Below are 21,631 nucleotides of genomic sequence, written 5' to 3'. Positions count from 1 at the left end.
GTTTGAAATAAAATTTGTGGGTTATTTTTGCAAATAATAACATCTTTGAAATTTAATATAGTAGCAAGCTTGAGATAATATAAAATTGCTTACTTTCAATGTTTAGCAAATGATTAAATATATACTTTTTCTATTCCGTCAATATCTCATATAGAAGCAAAAGACATTATCTCATGAAGTTGCATCACAAGTGAAGACCGTAATATTTGTACAACTTAACTTTTTTTTTTTTTTTTTTTGACCTAATAATTAAACTCAACTTCGTGAAAATCTGCTCAAAGGGTAGCAAAAAGTTCTAATAATTACTCATATGATGAAGTCAATTTCCTGTGTTGGATCTGACTGATTTAAAATCATATTAAGTTAATAATTCTTAATGTTTATAATAGAATATGATCACACAAAAAAAAAATATTTTCTTACTGTTAAATATAAAATAATTTTTTTTATAATATGTCGTTTTCTTTTCATTAGATATAAGATAGAAATTATTCACATGTTAAACATTAAGAATAATTTAAAACCCGCAAGAAAATAGGGGTAAAGAAGTCTTAATTGACAATTTAAGAAAAATTGTGCATAAGATTCATTTTCATACTTTCATGGACTATAAAGATGATTAACAATATTTAAACCTTTGTAGACTTTAAGCAAGATTTTGCCACCATAAAAAGCTTATCTCTTTCTTGCAATTTTTCTTTCTAGAGGAGATTCTAGTAAGAAAATAATGAGGCTTAAACCATACGCAAAATAATGTCATTTTGCTTATATATTGACCATATAAAGATCCTTCATTAGATGCATTAACTCAACTTCACTAATCATGTTATTTTTTATTAAATAATAAGGTATTAAGTATTATATGACTGATATTAGCATCAAAACGATTATATAATGTAAATAAATTTTATTGCACAATGTTCACGAATAAGTTAATTTACCATAATGCATTTTGATTCAAGAGTTATAGAAGGAATAAAATTAAAAAAATTTATAAATTTATGAATCTTCCTATGTTTTTATAAATTCATTATTATCAACTCTTATAACTTTTTTTTTAGGAAATGATTTTAATTTTTCAGACAATCTTCTAAAAATAAACAATAAGAGTTTGTCAAACTAATTTAACAATAAGAACTAAAATCTCTAGGTTCCACAATGCTAACCCTTTTCGAACTTTTTATAATGACATAAAATGTTCTAATTCAAGAGCGTAAAACTAAAATTATGACTGTTTTTTATATTTTACAAAAATTTTCATGTAAATTGATCAGACTTGAAAGTTAAGATAACTAAATAATAATAATAATAATAATATATGTACAATGCATATTCCACAAGCATATTTCTACATGCGTTAGAGAGAAACCTACTTTTCCAACTTGCCAAATCTTTGTTGAGCGACAAATAAAACTTGTAAACTACAAATGAAATTTAATCCCCAAAAATAAAAAATACAAAAAATAACAAATGAAAGTGAAGCCCTACAGGCCGCGGCCCATGGGCTCATAGCCACAGGCCCAAGTCAGAGAAGATTAATCAAGTTTAGAATAAATTCAATAATTTGTAAAATATTTAATTTAGTTGATAATTTTACAATAACAAAATTAATTTTACATAAAATTTACAATCTATTTCATAGAAATTAATAGTGGGAAACTAAAATTTTGTATATTAGTTTTTGTAAACTTAGGACACTGTATACGAGTTATAATTTAAAAATTAATTATATAATATATAAATTGTAATTATTTTAAAGTTGAATTCTATTTTTATATTTATAATTTTTTAAAAAAAATATTTAACATTATTATTATATTTAAAATTCCACCATGTATAATATATGTCAATAAAAATTAAATTTTATTTTTATGTTTTAAAAATTTATAGATAATTATTATATATATTATCATTTTAAAATTTGAATAGAAAATATTTAAAATTTTATTTATATTTATAATTATAATTATTTCACTATTTTTTAAAAAAAAATTAAATACATAATGTCCAAAATTTTATTTTTATATTATGTATAACTACAATTAATATTAACATATACTTTTTATTTTTAATTTTTTTAAAAAATGAGAGAATGTGTTGGTCAAGGTATTACTTCTCCGCTTGTCTCTGCAACTCTGCCTAACTCGTTCGGCACTGCTCACTGTCGTTTGCGATTCGTCGTTCTGGCCCGTCTTACCGGCGTTCACTTCCCCGGGCACCCCAGCTCGCTGTCACCGGCGCTCAGCCCTTCGCCGCGGCAAGAACGCCGGCTTGTTTAGTTTTTACCTACCTTTCGGAATCCTCTGTGTACGGGGAATTTGGATTCCACAATTTACTTTATTAGGAAAAAAAAACAAGGTTTTGTCATCAGATAGACACTGCCGAGGCTTCTGCTGTCCGGACTCCCGTCAGAACTTGAACTCAGCGCAGTTCAAAGGATTGCGAGATTAGGGTTTTTCCTCGGCTATTATGTCGGAACAATTTTAATTTACTCCTTAAAAAAGCTGTTTTTTTTTTGCAACGAACAGTTAGAAAACATGGCTTTTTGGCATCGAATCAATAAGCCCAATCTCGGCTGTTTACTGTCTAGTCAATTCAAGAGATACTACATTCGAGCTCCTTTTGCTTCTTCGCCGAATTGCAGTGCTAAACACACAAGAAGCCATTTACTAGAGAACCCTAGTTTGGATTTTTTAAGGAGACCCATCGATTTCCACGACAATGTCAGGTTTTTTAGCATTCAGGTAATTCGTTAAGTAATTCGTTTTTCTTTTATTTTGCTGTTTCTTTTTAATGGATTGATTGCCTGATGGATAGTTGAAAGGGTTTTTAAATGATCCGGTTGCGTGTTACTGTTTTCCTGGATGTTATTGGTAAGGGAGAATTAGTGGAAACAAGGTTCGAGCTTTTGATGGGAGTTTGAATATTATATGCTGGTTTTTATTTGGGCTACTGGTAGGTAGTTCATGTGATCTTTTTCATTCTAAATTTTAGGCATGGTGGAAGGATGTGCGACTAAACAAGGATATTCAAGCCCAAACTGTTAGGCTGGTGACAGATGAAGGTATATAGATACAATGTCATCTGAGTCACCTAAAATTTTACATTATTTTTGTTTTGTGTCTGATATGTTTTTGGTTTACTGTTTATACATGCCCATGGTATAAAGTTAGCTGATATTTTGTATATGAGAAATGAATTGTTCAGCATAGAGGGATGTGTACTGTGACCATAGAAAGGAAAAAACAGACATGAATAGGCAAGAAATATTTATTTGACGTTTGGTATAATAGATCAACGTATCATTTATGGAAGAAAAAAGGGGGAAAAAAAAACAAAACAAGAAGGGTAAGAGCAAAGATGAAAAGGGAGTCAACTTGATTTGGACAATGTTTGATAGGAAGAGAAAGGGAAACGATACAAAGTAAGAAGACAAGTGATCCTCCTGCAGCACCTTCAAAACCGCACACACAAAAAAAAAAAAGAATAAAGTAAAAGGAAATTAGTTCAAAATAGCAGCTCAATCCCATTGCTGAACAGGTAAAGAGACCCTTTAAAAAGAGCATGAGCTATAACAGTCAGCCAAATAGGCGTGAGATAACGAACCTTTTCCACAACAACAAAAGGGAATTGAAATCAGCTTTTTGACAACTCTAGCATTTCTTTCCTGCCAGAAGACTCACTACCTAGTGAAAATAACCCCCTGTAGGTAATATTTTCTTGATCCTTTTTCTGACCAAAACAGCGGGAAGCATAGGCAATAAGGACTTAAAAGGAGGGATGTGAGAACAAACCTCCACAATCCCCTAAAGCTTAATATGTAGTCTCCAAGCCACATTCTAGTGTAGGAAAAGGCGGGTGTGGGACTTGAACATATGATAACTTGCAGTTTGGCTTTTGCTATAGGCACCTTAAGCAGTTTAAGTACCTCTTCAATGTTATCTATTTGGTAATTTAATAAGCAGGCTATTATCAGGTGCGTTTGATATTTCAAAAAAAAAAAATATAGGTGCGTATGAGCGCGTGACTGTTTAAACCAAAAATCATGAAGTAATTGTTAGGCGCCTATAAGCAGTTTAAGCACCTCTCCCTTGATTTTTTCTTCCCTTTTTTGTGTATTGGCATAACATATTTATTTGTTACATGTTCAGTTGTCTACTTGTCCTTGTATGTATCTTTTTAAACCAAAAAGTAGATGCATTTTTTTTTCATATTAATGTATTTTCATTAAAAAAGATAATTGCTTCTTTTCTAAAATCAGCACTTTTTAGTACAATACATTTCTTTCAACAACTTAGAACACCATCTTAGAATTACATGCAGAAAGAAGAACTAAAATTGAAAAGACTTCCAGATGGAAATATCTTGATTGTCAATGTGAAGTAGTGGGTTTAATATGGTTAAAGTTAAACTTGGGACCTCTACTAGCTACATGTCATTGAGTATGGGGGTTCGTTTTAGCATATTTAGGATGATGTTGGGGGTAATGAATTTTTATAAGTACGATTACTTATTAATGTGCAGGACATAAAATTGTCTCAAGGTATGAAGCGTTGGATCTTGCAAGGAAGCTTAAACTTGACTTAGTTGAGGTAATCTTTATATACTTGTTTATGATAAAATAATAACATTGAAAGAGGATTATTGGAACTTAAACTCTTGTATAATTAGATAATTAGTTGCTTTTATTTGTTGCTAGCCTCGTTGGTCTTGGTCAATTTTTTTTTCTCCGGCGGTGGTAGAAATGGAGAGATCTTTTAGTCACTTATATTTGTTCTGCTGTGATAGCCAAATTCAAGTTTATTACTACTATACTATTATCATTATTATTGTTACTATTCTTGTTATTGTTAATATTACCATCACTATTATTACTACTACTACGATATGGAATAAAATCACTATTTTATTATTACTAATGTGAGGTGGAGTCAGCAAACACATTTTCTGGACATAATCATTTTATTCCTTTATTTGGAGATAAGTTAGTCTTTTATCTTCTATTTTCTTATTTTAGTTTTTCATTTGGAGCTTTTCTTTTTCTTTGTTACTTCTTTCGTTGCTATTAAACTTGTTGATAATCTGTAAAAATGCTTAATATGTTCTTTATATTTTGCTCCAAAATATTACCTTCATGTAGTTTTTAACTCTTCTATGTACTGATAAGGCTGTAACTTCTTTTATAGGTCCAAAAAAATGCAAATCCACCTGTCTGTAAAATCATGGACTTTCATAGAGATAGGTATAAGAAGCAAGCAAAAGAGAAGGAACGTGCCAAAAGCAAGGTAGGATGTGTATAATTTTATCTCAAAAAAAAGGTAGGATGTGTATAATTCCTGAGTCTTGTTAGCATGTGAAGAAAACAAATGGTCTTTTTGTTGTTTATTTTATCTATCCAAACTTTTTGGTAACCTTGAAACTGTTGCATTGATGATAATATAGTTGCAGAATTTATGGGTTTCTTCTGGGGTTCAATTCCTGCTATAGTAATTGCATTTCATTTTTGGCCATTGATTAGAATTAGGTTGTCAAGTTGTTGTCTGAACTTAGTTTACCTTTTATTGTCATGGATTTAAAAGGTATAGAGATCAATGCTTCCTTGTTGCGATTTCTTCTATCTTCCTGGTTCCATTTTCTTAGTTAACTCACTTCACAAATTTCTATTTAATATGCTGATCAAGAGACATAATTATTTTATGTAATTATGATAGATGATCTTATTGGTCAAAATTAAGAATCTAGTGAACTATAATGCAATGGAGAATCTAATGTTAAATCTAAAGGAATCTAATTTAAGAAATTACCTATACAATCAGAAAATTGTTGGGGTTTGATATTCAGTTTCTTATTTGATGACTAATGTCTAAGCTCATGAATCAGTTGGCAAAATTACATGAAATGATTTGGTAGCATATGCAGAAATGTGGAAAGTGTTGTTCCATGCAATGGAACACAAGGTGACGCAGAAAGGGTTATCTTGCTTGTAGAGGATACGTAAGGCAGAATCTTAATCCAAGAGATGTTTTCGAGTAACAAAATTTTTTTCAAGGGTTAGGAAGAATTGCATTAGGGAGTAGGAGCTGAATTTTCTCAGCATTCAATTTGGAAAACAAGGCTTGTTCTCAAACTGTTGTTTTTCATTTTTGGTGCATGTGAAGCAGAATGGATGACAATTTGAAAATCCATTAACTATGGAAGAGGGTAGAGTTCTTGATTAGGGATTATAACTATCATGAAGAAGATTCAGGACCCGTGACCTTTTCTTAGTGTCTATGGAGTAGAAAATGTTGATACTTGAGTGTCTCTCTTCTGGTCTGAAATAGGTGGTGCTTGTGTCCATTGAGCAAAAATTTGTCTTCAAAGGGTGTTTATGCTTCAAAATATTTATGAAAGCATTATATCTGAATTTTTTGATTTTATCAGATGAAAGAAGGCTTTTGATAGTGTTGAAAGTGAATTTTCTGTCAGTATTTTATTTCTGAGAAGAGGAATAAATATGTTATTGTCAAGGCATCTAGGGGGTGCTGGCCATATAGAAAAGAATAGATTCGCAAATTAGTCAAAGTACCTGGGAGGTACCTAGAATTCTTCCTCCAAGGAGTGGGTGACCCTTGATAAAAGAAAAGGGTCTCTAACTTTGGTGATGGGGAAACACAGTCCATCAAAAACCCTCCCGTTCCTTTGTTTTTCACAAACGACCTGAATAATAGATAATAAAATCACGAAAAGCTGTTTCTACCTATTCCATGTTTTTCGTTTGATAAGTAATAGATTGTTGTTTGTACTTCTTTTCTGGTTCAACATTGAAAGTGAGATAGATTATGGAAAACTTTAGAACACAATTTACTTATTTTCTGAAGGTTTTCCTCTGATGCCAGTTACATAGTAACTTGTCTGTTTCTATTGGTCTTGAGGAAGGTAGACCCCCATTTTTAAACTGCTAATTTTGTCAACAAATTTGTCCATATCATTTTTACCAGTCAAAATATATGGTAAAATGTGAATGTTCTGGACCTTTGAAAATACATGACACTGCCCATATTGGCATTATCATTGTTATTATTTTTGCATGGTAGACGGTAATGTTGAAGTTGAATCACTGATAACCCTTCCATTTGGTGGATGCTGGTGGTTAGTTGTGGACTTCAGAAGTTTGTTTTTCATTTTAATAATCCGTGGATAAAATATTATTAAATTACTAAGGAGCTGTAGTAGTCTTTTAGAACTTGCTAGTTGTTTTCGTCCTTTTGGGTTCTTTTTCTTTCAGAATGTGATCAGATTTTCATTTATGCAGTCTGAGGAGACTTTGCGAAAAGGAGGCTGCAAAGAAGTTAGGATTTCAAGGAAAATAGTAAGTTATTTCTTTAAGAATTCTTTTGGGTTTTTCTTTTCATTGTTAATCTATAAAGACTGGAACAATTTGCAATCACATAAGATTGTGTTTGGTGGTGATGAAAGTTCAGGTTGTTTCAAGATTTGAACAATTAGTAATGGCAGCATGGATTGTGAATTTTATTCGAGGAAGTGAACATGAATCTTCTTTGCTTATTTCATTCCTTTGAAGTGAACATGAATCTTCTTTGCTTATTTCATTCCTTTAAACTGAAGTTCAACTGGTGTTTTAGCTGACTAAACTTCTCTGCACTTGTTAATTATATAGAATCGTTAAAAAAAACCAAGTATCCATTAGTTTGCTAGTGTGGGTGGGTCAGATGTAAGCCTATTATGCCACTCATATGACATGTACCATGAAAATATTAGACAAGTTTGAAGATTAGTTTATATAAGTCCAGTACATCTGTTCAATATAGGGATTACATATTATCCAAATATTTGTTAGACCTGGCCCTGTAATGGATTCCTCATTGCCCTTTTTCTGATCTACTTCATTCGTTTTTGCGCTGATCTGATTGTTCTCCTCTAGATGTACATGCATATAATATTTCAAGTATTAGTGAATGATTGCTGTATGACAGATAAAAGGAAAAGATGAGAATATGCTTTGTTCTACCTGTTCAGGAACAAAAGGACCTGAAGATGAAGGCAGATACGGTCATAAGATTAATGGAACGGCGGTATAGGGTGAAGGTAAAGTTTTCTTCCTTTTTTTTTCCAAGGATTTCTTTTCATTGATTGCTTATAATGTGTTCTTGCTGTTTTTGGGTCAATTTTCTTAGCTCAGATTTAAGGATGTGATGAATTCAAAATGTGGTGCAAAGAAGCTAGTAGTTTTGAAGCTTGCAATTGGATAGCTACGTTATGATCAATTTGCCGTATTGTATCTAGAGGTCCTTTAACGACTTTCTTCTTTAAGTGGATAGGGAAATCCGCTCTTATTACTGTTTGATGCAATAATTCACATTTTTAACATGAATAATTAGGTTATACTGCATTATGTGGCAAAATAAAGGCATAACCATACAACAGGTCCAAATATTTGCAGTATATATGAAATAAGTAGCTCTTTTGCTTGATGCATTATGCAGTGAATCTGCTCTGCATCCTTATTTTGATAATAAAGTTAACCTGCTTTTAAATGATAACCTTCAATCACTTAATTTTCTGTGGTTATGAAACAGTGCATGGCTGTAGGTACAGGCAAAGAAGGTGAAGATGAAGACCTGGGAGGATTGTTGTCTCGTCTAACCTCTTTGGTATCACCTTAACTTCTAATGTTCTGGGTTACTGGTGTAATTGTCAGTTCTTTCTAGTATTTTGTTTATCTGTTTCAGAATTTCTTTTATAAATATCTTTCTGCAGATTGAGGATGTAGCTGTTGTGGAAAGTGGGCCAATTGTGGAAAGAAAACAGGCTTATGTTGTTGTCAGGCACACTAAATTTGGCCTGTCAAAGAAAGGCGGTGGAAAAAAATTGAAGCTTGTTGGGGATACAGTAGGCCAGGTTCAAAATTCCACTGCACAACCAATAGTTGATTCTTGCCCTGAACTTCCCGAAGAAGATTCTGCAGAATCTGGTTTGGAGGATGAGGAAGGAGGCCTTTTCAATGAGGATGATAGCCCTCTATCTTTTCCAATGCGAATGCAGGATAAACATATTGAAGAGAAGAAGGTTGCTTGGTCCGTTTTGGATTCTAGTTGTGATTTTAATGAAGTCTTCAGTTTAAGTGATGAGAAAAATGGGCCTGCTTCAACTTCTACCAATGGAATTAAACCTTCTATGCTAGAAAAATTTCCCTCCCCTGGAAATGGTGCTTTGGACCTTAAGCACCAGAAGCCAATGTTTGATTCTAGTAGGGCAGACACAATCCCTCCCTTCCATCCAGAGCATCCTAGAGGGACTGAGAATAGATATAAAAGAAATGAACCAAGGAGTCCATTCCCCCCTCCAAATAAGATGATGGAATCAGTCCAATCAGAAACCCGGCTTCCACGAGAAAGGCAACCACCATTGCATGTTAATACCTCATCATCAAGGTTAGCAGCTGAGACAAAGCAAATGCCAAAGCAACAACCCTTGCGTCCCGGTGTTCCTAATCCTCCAGGAACGAGTTATGGAATCTTTAGCAACCCAAATGCAAATAGTCACAGGGAACAAGATGCAGTTGCAAATATTCACTGTAACAGGGATGGATACCCGAATGGTCCTGGTCCTGCTAGCAATTCTGGCTCAGCGGGGGCTGAAGCACAGAAGAAATTTCAGAGTTCAAAGTCGGATGTGAACCAGAGGACAGGTCGATGCGGAATGTTCAGTGGAGAGAGCTCGAATGTGATTCAACAGAACAAGTAAACCAAACTAGGTTGAGCAGATAAGGGAAATGGCCGCTGACTTTTTGTCAGGATTATTAGTGCCGCAAAGATCTGTTGATGAAGCTCTTAGAGCAGTTGGTTTCTCCCTATTATTTATCAAGTCTTGTGGTGCTGCAAGTATTTATTTGCTCATATACACCATCATTTTTTTCTTCTTTAATGGAGCATTGAGCTTCTTCTATTGAGATTTTTTTATTATTGGCATTATTTTTGTTCCTGCCCGGCAATTTTCCATACAACATCGGGGTTAGGGCGTTGATGAACGACTAGTTGTCAAAGATTAGCCTCTGATGGAAGAGAAATGTTAATAATTTTTTCCGCATTCATGTTTTTGCCTCTTGGGAAAATATTAGATTTTGACAGCTTTGTATTTTTATTATCCATGTGGTAGTCTTTTGGAAGAAGGAACCAGTTTGCATTTTTAGCTTATTTTTGGGTGGTATATGATATAAGGGTTTTGAAGTCGGTATTATTATATTTAGGTTTTTTAACTGGGAGAAATTTTTATGGAAATATATTGACTAATTAATAAGTTAATAAAATTAAATTAGTAATAATTTTTCTATTAATTTAATAAACTAATTAAAATTATTTTTTTTAATGTTTTTGTTAGAAAATAAAAAAAACTAAGTATTTCAAATAAAAAAAATAATGTCAGTAATTAAATTATAATGAAAAAAATATTAGAGAATAATTATAATAAGTGATAAATTTTTGGGATTAATTTAGTAATTTATTATTTAATTTATTCTAATTTTTTCCATAATTCATATTTTTTTTTTTGTCTAAAACAAAAATTAAGTTTGTTTTAATTTTTTTTTTTTAATGTGGAATTAGTAGTATCGGTCACTTTGAAATAAAGGCATAATTTTGGAAACAAAATAAAAAAAAATATTTGGACTTAAATTATATTATGTGTTATATTTTGAATATGAAATTGTTAATTTATCTTAATAATAAATAAGAGAAAAATAGAATTATTGTCAAATTATCTCATAGATTGCGTATATAAATGTCGGATTTGTTGTCTTTTTATCATTAATTATATTAGTACTTGCATTTTGTAAAAGAAAAAGCAATAATGCTTTTTTTTTTTTATTAATTATTATCTTATATATTTTTTGTTTTTCCACTCTTTTTTAATTTGCTTCTAAAATTAACTGTTTATGTAAACTGACCAAAAAAAAAAATTCAAATATTTAGGTACTAATTTCTAACAAAAAATTAAGCTATAACTTTTTCAAACTATTGCATTAAAATTGAATTTTGCCCTCAAAATTATTTAGTACACTACCTCAATAGCTGTAATATGGATATTTTTTGGAATTTAAATTGATGGGTTGATTATATCATTTAGCCTTTTTCATGCAATTGTGGTGATAATTTCACTAAACAAAAATAATTATAATTCAAATTAAATACTTCATTAAAGACAAATATTTTAATGATAATATTCGCGAGAGACATTAAATTATATAAGATTAATTTTTAAAATAATTAATTTACATATATGTATTAAATTAATTTTAAAGGTAACCAGTTACTTACATGTGTCAAATTAATTCTTAATTAGAGATAATTAATTTCTTTTGATGATGTGGTCTGACGTAGAACTTAATTTTTTCTTTTTTTTTAATTATATGCTAATCACGAAGCTCTCTTTATATATACATATGTTATTAATGTATTTTTTTATATAAAAAAAAGATAGTAAATAATAATCCACTTTTAAAATATAATAAATTATAAGATTATAAAGTTAATAATTTAATGAATGAAATAATATTTAAATTAACTAAATGTAATAAAAATAATATTTTTTATATAAATTTATGATATTAGTATATAAAAAATTATATTAAAGAATATGACAAATCTAATTATATTGTATATAGTATAAAATAACATAGAAAAAACAATCAGTACTTAAAATATATAATATATGATAATACAAAAGATAATATTATTTCTTATGATTTGAAAAGGCATAATAAATTAATTACTTTATAATAAACGAAGGTCTAATATTGCTGATAAAAAAATTACAGAGATAAAAATAAGGCACTTATATAGATATAATTATATATATATATTATAATATAGTGGCGTTAAAACATAAATCTACATATTTTTGTACGTTGTTTATTGGCAAATGATGTCTACTTCTGGGCCGAAATTCTGCATTCAGATCCAATCTGCCAGTTATTGGGTTTGTAACCCGGCTCAGAAAACCGATCCGCTCCTCGTGGGGCTACGATAAATTACGTCATGCCCCGATTTTCTCAGTCTTCTGCCCTAGAGCGAGCGACTCAGGTAACTCAAAAATCTATGCTACTAGTTTAAGCTCTCGTTTCGTTGTTTGACCTCAGTTGTCTTTTATTTTGTCAAATTTCTCCAAAAGTAACGAGAAAATAATCTTTAGATATTCGTTGGGTTGCTTGGAAAATTGCGGTCGGAAATCAGAAAGTGGAAAAACTGTCTGTTGTTATGAGAATTTACTGTTGAATTGCCTGTTTGAGCTGCTTTTAAGTTTTGTTTTCTTCAGTTTCCATTTCTTGTTTAGTTTATCTGCGACCAGATGGGCGTTTGAGTTCATCGAAGTTACAAATTTGCCTTCGTTGATGTCGCTATCGAAGTTGAGCTTGATTACTATTCGTTTAAGAAAATTTTAGTCAGGAGAAACTAAAATTTTTATTCGTGTGAAATTTGTTTATGTATATAGTTTGGTATAGCCTTATTTCGCATTGTGCTTGGTTCTCGATGATATAGAAATAGATGAATTTTGTGTGGCATAATAGGTGGTATCTTAGCTAGTTTATGTAGTGAGAATCAATGTTTGACAAAAGTTTGAGAAGCTCAAGCTTTGTCTCTCTGTTTTTATTTGTTTGTAGGCTTGAGCTTCTAACGGATTTTCAAGTTGATCAATCTGTTGTCTCTTTGAAGAGTTCCATATGGATTTTGACGAGTATGAATACTTAGAGAAAACAGTTGAAAATCCTGACCCTCAGAAAGGGAAGGAAACTGCCAATGGTGGTGGTGGGACTGTGAAATCTGAAGAGAAAGAACGCAGTCGGAATTCAAAACATGGGAGAGATGAAAAAGGGGATGATGATGGCCATCACTCCAAGCGCTCAAAGTCTGGTGATGAGTCGCATGATCATGAACATCACAAAGAGAGGAGCTCATCACATCGTCGCTCAAAATCTAGAGATGGAGAAAGGGATAGATACAGAAGTAGCCATGAGAAGGATAGGGACCGTGATAGACATAGGGAGGAGAGAAATGGGAGGGAGAGAGATAGGGATAGGGAGAAAGATTCTGATCGGAATCAGGACAGGAAAGAGCATGTCCATGTAAGGGAGAAGGAGAGGGATGAAGACAGAGAAAGGGAGGGTTCGCATCGAAGCAGGAGTCAATCAGAAAGGCAGCGAAGTGATCGAGAAGAGGGTGACATAGGGAGGAGTCGGGACAAAGAGCATAGAGAAAAAGAAAGAGAGAGAGATTTACGGGAACGAGACAGAGAAAGCAGGTGCAGTTTATTCTCAAATTGTCATTATTTTTCTGTATTGTTGTTTCTATCACAAATTTCAAGCTGTCATATAAAACTGATGTATGGATTTTTTTATGTTGTTTAACCTCTTTAAATGTGAATTTTCTTTTACAATCCAGTGTAATCAGCAGAAAGATGCTAAGTTAATTATATATGCATGCAGTGATCAATAATTAAATATAGGAGTTAAGTCATTAGGTACACAAGCCTTATCATGGATTTTATATTGTTAGTGCACATGGGCTTAGTAGCCAAATTTGAAGAAAATTGCGTATGTTTCTGGAAAATAATTTTTTCTGAAAGAAATGTATGCTATTAATCCCATGGCTCCAGGAGGGTGCTATAAACCTAGAGAAAGAGTTGTGTGCTAGATATGGGATAAAACAATAATGATTTGCCCAGCTCTTCCTCACTGGTGATAGGACGACCAAGAATAGAAAATCTAGACTTTTAAAAACCAATTATTGATATGCATTTGGAAGGGTGTGACAACATGCTCAAAAGCTCTCATTTGTTTATTCCTTAGATGCCACATATGTCTCTGGCAATGATTATCACCGGTACCATAGCAAATACCATATATATGTATATATATGTATATATATGCTAGTTTGGATCAAAGAGGGATCAACATAAGGAACAATTTTCTTTCCCCATATAGCTATTTTTTGGATTTTATTTTTGTTGTGAAATCATAAATTGCTATAATAATCTGACATTGCTTTTGATTGCCAATTGTTTCTGGTTTGGGAGAGTGATTATCTTTAGAAACTGCCCCCTTCGTCTCTCTATCTTTTTCCCCTTCCTTAATGGGTCCCTCCTCTGCAATCTCCCACCTGGGTATCATTAAATCTTGCTCAACCAGCAAACTCACTTTTATTTAACAAAAGAAATTATCTTTAGAAACTGAAAATTAATCTTCATTACGCCTGAAAATTAGAAACTCTTGTTATTTTACTGAATTAAAATGTTGAAATATAAATTGACTTCTCATAGGTAATATTTTGGGAATAGCCTGATATTTTTAAGCAGCGACTTACAGTGATGTAGCAATGAGTGCTTTGCCATAGGAGTTTTACTACCTTTTTCCTGATTATTCAATAAAAATTTTTATGCAAGGTTGATTCTCTTAACTGCATTTGGTACTGCCAGTACCTATCATTGTTTGTCCTTTTTTTTTTTTTTGGATGTTCTCGTATGAATCATATTGGTCTTTTCTTATTCATGAGATATATAGTTGGGTTTTTTCTTTTCTGCATATCTGGTGTTCACTTGTGTCTAACATCACAGTAATTTTGTAATACTAGGGTGAGTGTTGACTATGATCATAAACAAGGATTTTCTATCATGGTGACCTGGGAATACTTGTTTTCATTAGTGTCGAAAAAATTGGTAACATAAGCCTTGGGGCCAATAAGCTGTTTCCCTTCCTTCAATGTTTTTTTGGAGGTGGGTTGCAGGCCAGACAGGCTGCTTTTATGCAGAAACAGTGCATGGAATTCCAGAAAGAGCTGAAGAAAGAGCATGTCTTTACTCTATTGCCCCTTGCTGATTTTATCATACTAGTATTGAAATATGTAGGTAAGGCTAGTGTCCACATTTCCATGCTGTTGAGCTTAAAACTATATTGGTTCTGCGATGCAGTTTGATTTTTGGCTTCTCTATGGCAATTATATGGAAATTTAGATATTTAGAGAGTGAAGTAGTTATCTGTGTTTTTGTTATGTCTGTATTTGGATGTTAAATCCAGGGTGTGATATATTTTGTGGTGAAGCAGTTACTCTGTTTTTAATTTCAGTAATTAAATGTTGAAATTCTTGAGCTTGTGTTGGTCATATTTGAGAAATGACTTGTCAGTCTGTTTTCATGTAAGATTTCTGCATTCAGCAACTTGCTGCTTGGTAGACACACTTGACGTTGATATCTTCTGCCTGATTATTTTGCATCCCCTTTCCTACATACTTTGATTTGATCAGAAACTTTTTATTTCTCCATGTTTAGTGCATGCAGTACAATAAAGTAGAACAAGAATATCTATGTTGTATGCCCAAACACATTTGACTTGAAGAGAACCAACCTTATCTTTGCTGTAGCTATTGTTTATGGATTTGTCTCTTAGAAGTATAATTTTCCCTTTAAGTGAGGGTTAATATACTGTTAGTTATGATATTTATCAGTCTTGAAACTGCTGAATATTGAAAGTTAGATTCTCGGAACTCGCAGATACTAGAGCTATCTCTCCAGATGATCTTTCTGGCAATTGGGGCCAGGCACAAGAACTCAGGTCATGAGTTTTAATTGTTCTTCCTAGATTTCTGAATCAATTAGAAAGCTTGCTTTGCAAGATTGGAGTTTCAGTTTTAGAGTTGGTGACTGGATTGAAATCATGTCTTAGATTTCCATTGTTATCCATCTTCAAACTTGGTTGCTTATTTACATTTATTCTGTTGTAGAAAAGCTGCTGAAGGAGTGATGGGCTTTGCTTAAGATAAGCACTTCATCATCTGATGCTTGTGGAAAAATCGATTTTCAGTGGGCAACAACATTGGCAATAATGTTTTGAAGTATAAAATAATATTGCTAAATCTTTTTTGGTTGCCTGTATAAAATTATATTGCGAGAATTGTCTAGTCTAAGTTCTAATTTGCTGGTTGAGAAAAACTCAGTGCTGTGTTTCTGAGTGCAAGTTTTTAGGATAGTATTCACCGTTAACTTCTCTATTCTTCTATTCCAAATGGAAGCTGGCTTCTTTTTCCACGATTAGGATCTTTTTCTTCTTTTTCTTTGCTCCCCAAACATTCCTTTCCAAGTACTAATCTATCAATTTTTTCCTTTTGTAATTCTATTACTAATTGCATCTTTGGAAACATTTCAGTCTTAAATTGCCCCTATTTCCAGTCTTTTCTGTGTAAGACCAAACTTCTCTCAGGGGTCAGTGGTGTTATTTGATTTCATTCATGCTATGTGATCAGGCTTTCTTCTGTTTTTATTTTGATGTTATAAATTAGTTGTCACTTGTTCATCTTAGCCATCAGTTTCTTGCAGGTTGTTCATTATTTCTTCATATCTGCATGTCGTGTTAAGCAGTGTATCAGGACATTATCAGTTTTTCATTTTGGCAACTCAAATTTTCCATGTTTTTGCTGTTGGGGTTTAAGTTCTTAATTTTTAACTGGTTCATGCTAATGTATTAGGTCCTTTGGTATTGCCATCTATACAACTTGATGGGGCTGGTTCCATTTAAGATTATCATTTTTATAGAAGATACAAAGTTTGTGGTTGGTTATTGCTTGAACTTACATAGCATCAGGTTGGTTCTTGTTAATTTTCAAAATGGAGATGAAATTTTAATTTAATAATCTGCATTCATTGGCCATCTCTTGTTAACTTCGTGTAGTTCCCTGCAGGGCTGTGTAACACGGATTCGGCTTTTTTACGCATATTGGAGAAAATTGATGCAATTTTGGGATTTATTATTTCTTTGTTTTTCGTTTCATGATAGAAAATTGTGCCTCGTCCAATGAGCAAAAAAAATTTAAAAACAGTTGCTTATTTTATGAATGCCAGAATCATTTTTGAGTTTCCAGTGAGAGTTCTATATCTAATTGCAAAATCTGTGTTGTTCACTTGGATTTTGTCCTCTTGCAGACGACATAAAGAGAAAAAGGAAGAAACGGCTGAGCCTGAAGCTGATCCTGAGCGGGACCAGAGAACAGTATTTGCTTATCAGGTAAACCCGAGAAAATTAACACGTTTTCTATTTATCCATTCCCATAAATCTATATCCTACAGTTTCTAAGTCAATTTCTGTTTTAAAAAATTCAACAGATTTGCTTGAAGGCAACTGAAAGAGATGTTTATGAATTCTTCTCAAGGGCTGGCAAGGTTAGTTCTCTTTGCAGCAGCGATATATTACCTGACTGATCATTTTAGTTTTGTTAATGTCTATGTATGCAGCTATCTTGCCTCTCAAAATATGCCTTTATCACAATTTCAGGTGAGAGATGTTCGCCTCATCATGGACCGCAATTCAAGACGTTCCAAGGGAGTTGGGTAAGTGTAGTTCAGAATAAAGATCTTGAATTCTATGTTGATAAGTTTAGTGCTTACTGTGCGATGAGTCCAACTTCTAAATGTAAAGTTGCATGTTATGCAGATGGTATATCTGTGTTTGTTCTTCTATATGGTAATTTTGTTTTGTTTGTAGGTACATTGAGTTCTATGATGTAATGTCAGTCCCTATGGCAATAGCACTCTCGGGGCAGCCTCTTCTTAGTCAACCTGTGATGGTAAAACCATCAGAAGCAGAAAAGAATCTTGTTCAGTCAACGGTGGCTGGAGGTTCCACTGGACTTATAGGTCCCTATTCTGGGGGGGCCAGACGTCTCTATGTTGGAAATCTTCATTTCAACATGACAGAAGATGATCTTCGCAAGGTAAGTGTTCTTTGTTGTACCATATGAACTGTTGTAAGGTTACTTGTGTACTGTTTAACATTTGGTTGGGAGATTCCAGCCAATGTATACAATTATTGATTTGCAATATTGATGGCTTAGTCTTCTTAGTCCATATTATATTTATGTGGCATACCGGATGATATAATCATTTCTTGTTTCTGAAATGTGTTTAGCAATGATTTTTATTGCCGATTAATATTATATCCTTCCTTGAATATTACTTTTTACTAACTGATAAAAGAATTTGCTTTCTGCTGAATATTTAGGTTTTTGAACCATTTGGGACTGTGGAGCTGGTGCAGTTGCCTCTTGACGAAGCTGGGCATTGCAAAGGCTTTGGCTTTGTCCAGGTATGTTCTCTAAATTCTGGACTTATAAAAAAAAGTTAGCTGCTGGTCAGTTCTTGAATCGGTCTATTTGACTGCTTTAAAAGCTGTCCTGGGATGTCTTGTTGGGTTCCTGTTTTTTATTCTCATAATTAAACAGGGTAAACCTGTATTATTATGTGGATAACAACCACAGGTGGGTTCGAAACTTTTTCCCACTTGATAGATGGAGAGGCGGCTTACCACCAGGTCAAGCCATCAACCCTTTTTGAGGTTTCTTTTTAATCATATGATAATCTTCTTCTTCCCTCCTCCCCCTTCCCCCTCTCCCAACAACTTTTTTCAGTTTTCACGTCTTGAAGATGCTAGGAATGCATTGAATTTGAATGGACAATTGGAGATCGCCAGTCGAGTAATCAAGGTAATTCCATGGCAACATTTTTCACAAGTATTCATGTTTCTGCTACCTGTTACTGTCTTATGTTTTAAATTTTGATGAAGCTGTTTCTGTTCTAAGTTGATTTAATTTTTTTGAAGCCACAAGATATTTTCTACTCAATTGCTGTCCATAGAGTTGAAAATAGAAGTGCTTTTTGTCCATGCCAGCTTCTCACGTCTACTTGACCATCACTGTGCTGTCACCGCCACCTTTGTTTTAAGCCCAATTCCAGTAGACAATCATGGCCAACCGTGCTGCAACTGTCATTTCCAGATTATAATCCCGTTGCTACCAGGACTAACACACTGTTGTTGTTAGACTTCTTCGTGCACTATGACTGGGTACCATTAGGTAAAGGGATAGAAAGCAAAAGAAATAAAAAAGAGTGGATTTTTAATGAAAGAGAAGGAAATGTGTTTCCTTCTTTGAATAATTAAAAGTTGAAAAAGTAAAGTAAAAGATTGTTCTAGTATTTTGTTTGGTAGATTTATAGATGGAATTAAATTAATTATGAGAAAATAACCAATAATTCCCTCTACTAATAGAATGACAAGTTAGATAATAAGAATAAATCAGAAAATTCTCCTTTAAAACTTTTAATCCCTTTCCTTTTTCTTCCTTTTCTCAAATTTGAGGTTTAAGGAAAAGAGATGGATGGTCATAATCCCACCCTTTCCTTTACTAATTATGTTTTTTTATTCAAATAAGGGAAAGGAGGGTGAGCATCCTTTCATTACATTTTCCCTCACTTTTCTAAATCCAAACATAGTGCAAGTGCCATTGATTTTGCCTTATTTTCTGTTATATACACATTCTTGATTTGTGTATTCTTTTAATAGTCTACAGTATCCTTATCATGGATGTTCTATTCCTCTTTGGTTAGGTGTCAGCAGTTACTGATCAAACTGGAATTCAAGATGTTGGGACAAATACTGGTGATTTTGATGATGATGATGGTGGTGGATTGGTTAGTAATACCCTTTCTATCTTGCACTCTTTTTTTGTGTATATAGACACTGTATAGCAGCATTTTTCTCTCCTATCATAGTTACCAATCCTATGCATGCCTGCATTCATAATTGCTTCATGTGAGAATTTCTATGCATATGGTCACCATTGTGAGATAAGGTGATCTTATAATTTCAGGCGTTGAATGCACAATCTCGAGCACTTCTCATGCGGAAGTTAGATCGCAGTGGCACTGCATCAAGGTTTGCTTTCCGTTGCGCATAATTACATTCTTAATTTATCAGTTTGGTCTCATATTCTGTTCCTTCATTTGCAGCATTACCAGTTCATTAAACACTCCTGCTGTCAACAGCACTAGCCTTGTTGGACCAACTGCACCCATCCTTGGTGCTGCACCCGGGGTTCCTCCCTTGGTTGCTCCTCTTGTACAGGGTTCTTTTCCTTCTGTCCCTGTGCTCCCAGGAACAGGTCTACAACTTCCTGGTGCAACTATTCCTTCTGTCGAGCCCATTGGCATCCCAAGTGAATGTCTATTACTGAAAAATATGTTTGATCCAAATGTTGAGGTTGGTAGGCTTTCTTGGCAGAGGTCCTTTATGGTAGGTTTTTGTACCTATTTGTGCTAAGATTACATTTCTGGGCAGACTGAACCAGATTTTGATTTAGACATCAAGGAAGATGTTAAAGAGGAATGTTCGAAATTTGGGAACTTGAAACACATCTTTGTAGACAAGTAAGTTTGTTGATTTACCCTTGATTTGAGGGTAAGATATTTGTTTGTATGACAGCTGATGATTCATTTCTTGAAGATTTGGACTATCTCATTGTGGAATTAATAGGTGATTTGTGTTAAGGATAAATCTTTTCTTCTGTCCTTTTATTTCTCTTTTTTCATGTTCAACTGTTTTGGCTTTTTTTCCTGCCGAACAGGAATAGTGCTGGTTTTGTATATCTGCGATTTGAAAGTGTCCAATATGCTCTAAATGCCCAACGAGCTCTCCATGGTAGATGGTTTGCTGGGAAGATGATCACTGCAACGTTCATGGTATATACCTTTTTATATTTGACTATTTCTGACACTGATTTCATATTGTTGAGAGTTAAAACAACTTTATTGTCTTCAGGTGCCACAGACGTATGAGCATAAATTTCCTGACAGTGGTAAATAGGATCTGGGAGTTTGGATGGGAACGGCAAATTCAAGATACTAGATGACTGTTGATAGCATCTTCAGTGTATTTTCCTGTTCTTACCCTTTTTGAGTTGCGAGCAGGGGGTTGCTTGCACAAACTGAGATGTTAAAATTAGGTTTATCAACTGTAATTGATAAGTATTTTTTTTTTTTTTAAAAAAAAACCTGGTATAATAGTAATAGACATATAAAAAGCAGTTATTTCGTTTTGCAATGGAGGACGGAAAAGTTATTTCGATACTCATTTATTGTTCTCTTACTTTTTGCTGATACCTACCTAACCTTCATATCTGAAATTGGGAGAATGCTCTTGGCATCGTTGAGTCAGTAATGGTTACAGTGGGTATATAGATTTGTTTGTCAAAAGTAAGGCTCAAGTGCTATTTCTTTTTTCAATTTTTATTTTAGATTTATGTATTTTATTCGGAAACTTATTTGAGTGAGTTAGCAATAAAAAAAAGCAATTAAGAATATGATGAAATTAGAAAATACAAATATTTAAAGAATGATGTGCCTGGGTTATTTAACAAATATGTGATTTAAACATGCTTTAGGAATAAATACATGTATAAATTGGGTATAAATCTAGAAAATACAAACTGTAAAATATTGTCAGGTATCAGTCAGGGCATAAGTTGCTTTGCCTGTTTGTTTTGCAGGCTCAGGCTTGAACCTCCTGGCAAACAGCTTAATGCTTATATAATTGGTACTTATGTCTTTTATTACCACCTTATGTAACTTAAGAAGGGGAAATTTTATATTTGTTTCTGCTTGGATGAAATCAGGATTTCTTTCAATATGAAGGGCGGAAGATTAACTTGGTTTCTGTATTAAAGTTTGCTAGATTGTGTTTTGGCACAATTTTGAGGCAGTATTGTTACAGAAATTATTGAAGGTAGATATAGCTGCCATAAGGTTTTGGTTTGAAGAA

At 33.1% G+C, this 21,631-nt stretch overlaps 2 protein-coding genes across 8 annotated transcripts; both read left to right on the top strand.

Moving 5' to 3' along the window:
* Window positions 1-2,068: 2,068 nt before the first annotated feature.
* LOC110818966 (translation initiation factor 3 (IF-3) family protein) lies at window positions 2,069-10,093 on the top strand. Its single transcript, XM_022048023.2, has 8 exons — window positions 2,069-2,744; window positions 2,995-3,064; window positions 4,525-4,592; window positions 5,187-5,285; window positions 7,295-7,351; window positions 8,020-8,088; window positions 8,580-8,654; window positions 8,761-10,093. Exons 1-8 carry the CDS (start codon window positions 2,538-2,540, stop codon window positions 9,745-9,747), a joined length of 1,632 nt encoding a protein of 543 aa, XP_021903715.2. The 5' UTR covers window positions 2,069-2,537; the 3' UTR covers window positions 9,748-10,093.
* Window positions 10,094-11,929: 1,836 nt separating this feature from the next.
* Window positions 11,930-20,944, top strand: LOC110818915 (Splicing factor, CC1-like protein). 7 transcript variants are annotated; one of them, XM_088221996.1, is made up of 15 exons: window positions 11,930-12,080; window positions 12,659-13,296; window positions 16,966-17,047; window positions 17,146-17,202; window positions 17,315-17,370; window positions 17,525-17,753; window positions 18,041-18,124; window positions 18,447-18,521; window positions 19,423-19,506; window positions 19,686-19,750; window positions 19,825-20,074; window positions 20,153-20,241; window positions 20,318-20,347; window positions 20,439-20,553; window positions 20,633-20,944. In XM_088221996.1, exons 2-15 carry the CDS (start codon window positions 12,719-12,721, stop codon window positions 20,675-20,677), a joined length of 1,839 nt encoding a protein of 612 aa, XP_088078122.1. In that variant the 5' UTR covers window positions 11,930-12,080; window positions 12,659-12,718; the 3' UTR covers window positions 20,678-20,944. The 7 variants fall into 7 exon arrangements, with proteins under 7 accessions (XP_088078122.1, XP_021903642.1, XP_088078127.1 ...); XM_088222001.1 differs by lacking the exon at window positions 11,930-12,080 and adding an exon at window positions 16,512-16,627 and having other exon boundaries at window positions 13,157-13,296; XM_088222000.1 differs by lacking the exons at window positions 11,930-12,080; window positions 12,659-13,296 and adding exons at window positions 15,543-15,881; window positions 16,512-16,627.
* Window positions 20,945-21,631: the final 687 nt, after the last annotated feature.

This window comes from Carica papaya, chromosome 6 (assembly GCF_054855325.1).
Source record: "Carica papaya isolate Zhongbai chromosome 6, ASM5485532v1, whole genome shotgun sequence".
Taxonomy (NCBI): Eukaryota; Viridiplantae; Streptophyta; class Magnoliopsida; order Brassicales; family Caricaceae; genus Carica; species Carica papaya.
Note: the sequence above shows the minus strand (reverse complement) of the source record. Positions and strands in the feature narration are given on the sequence as shown.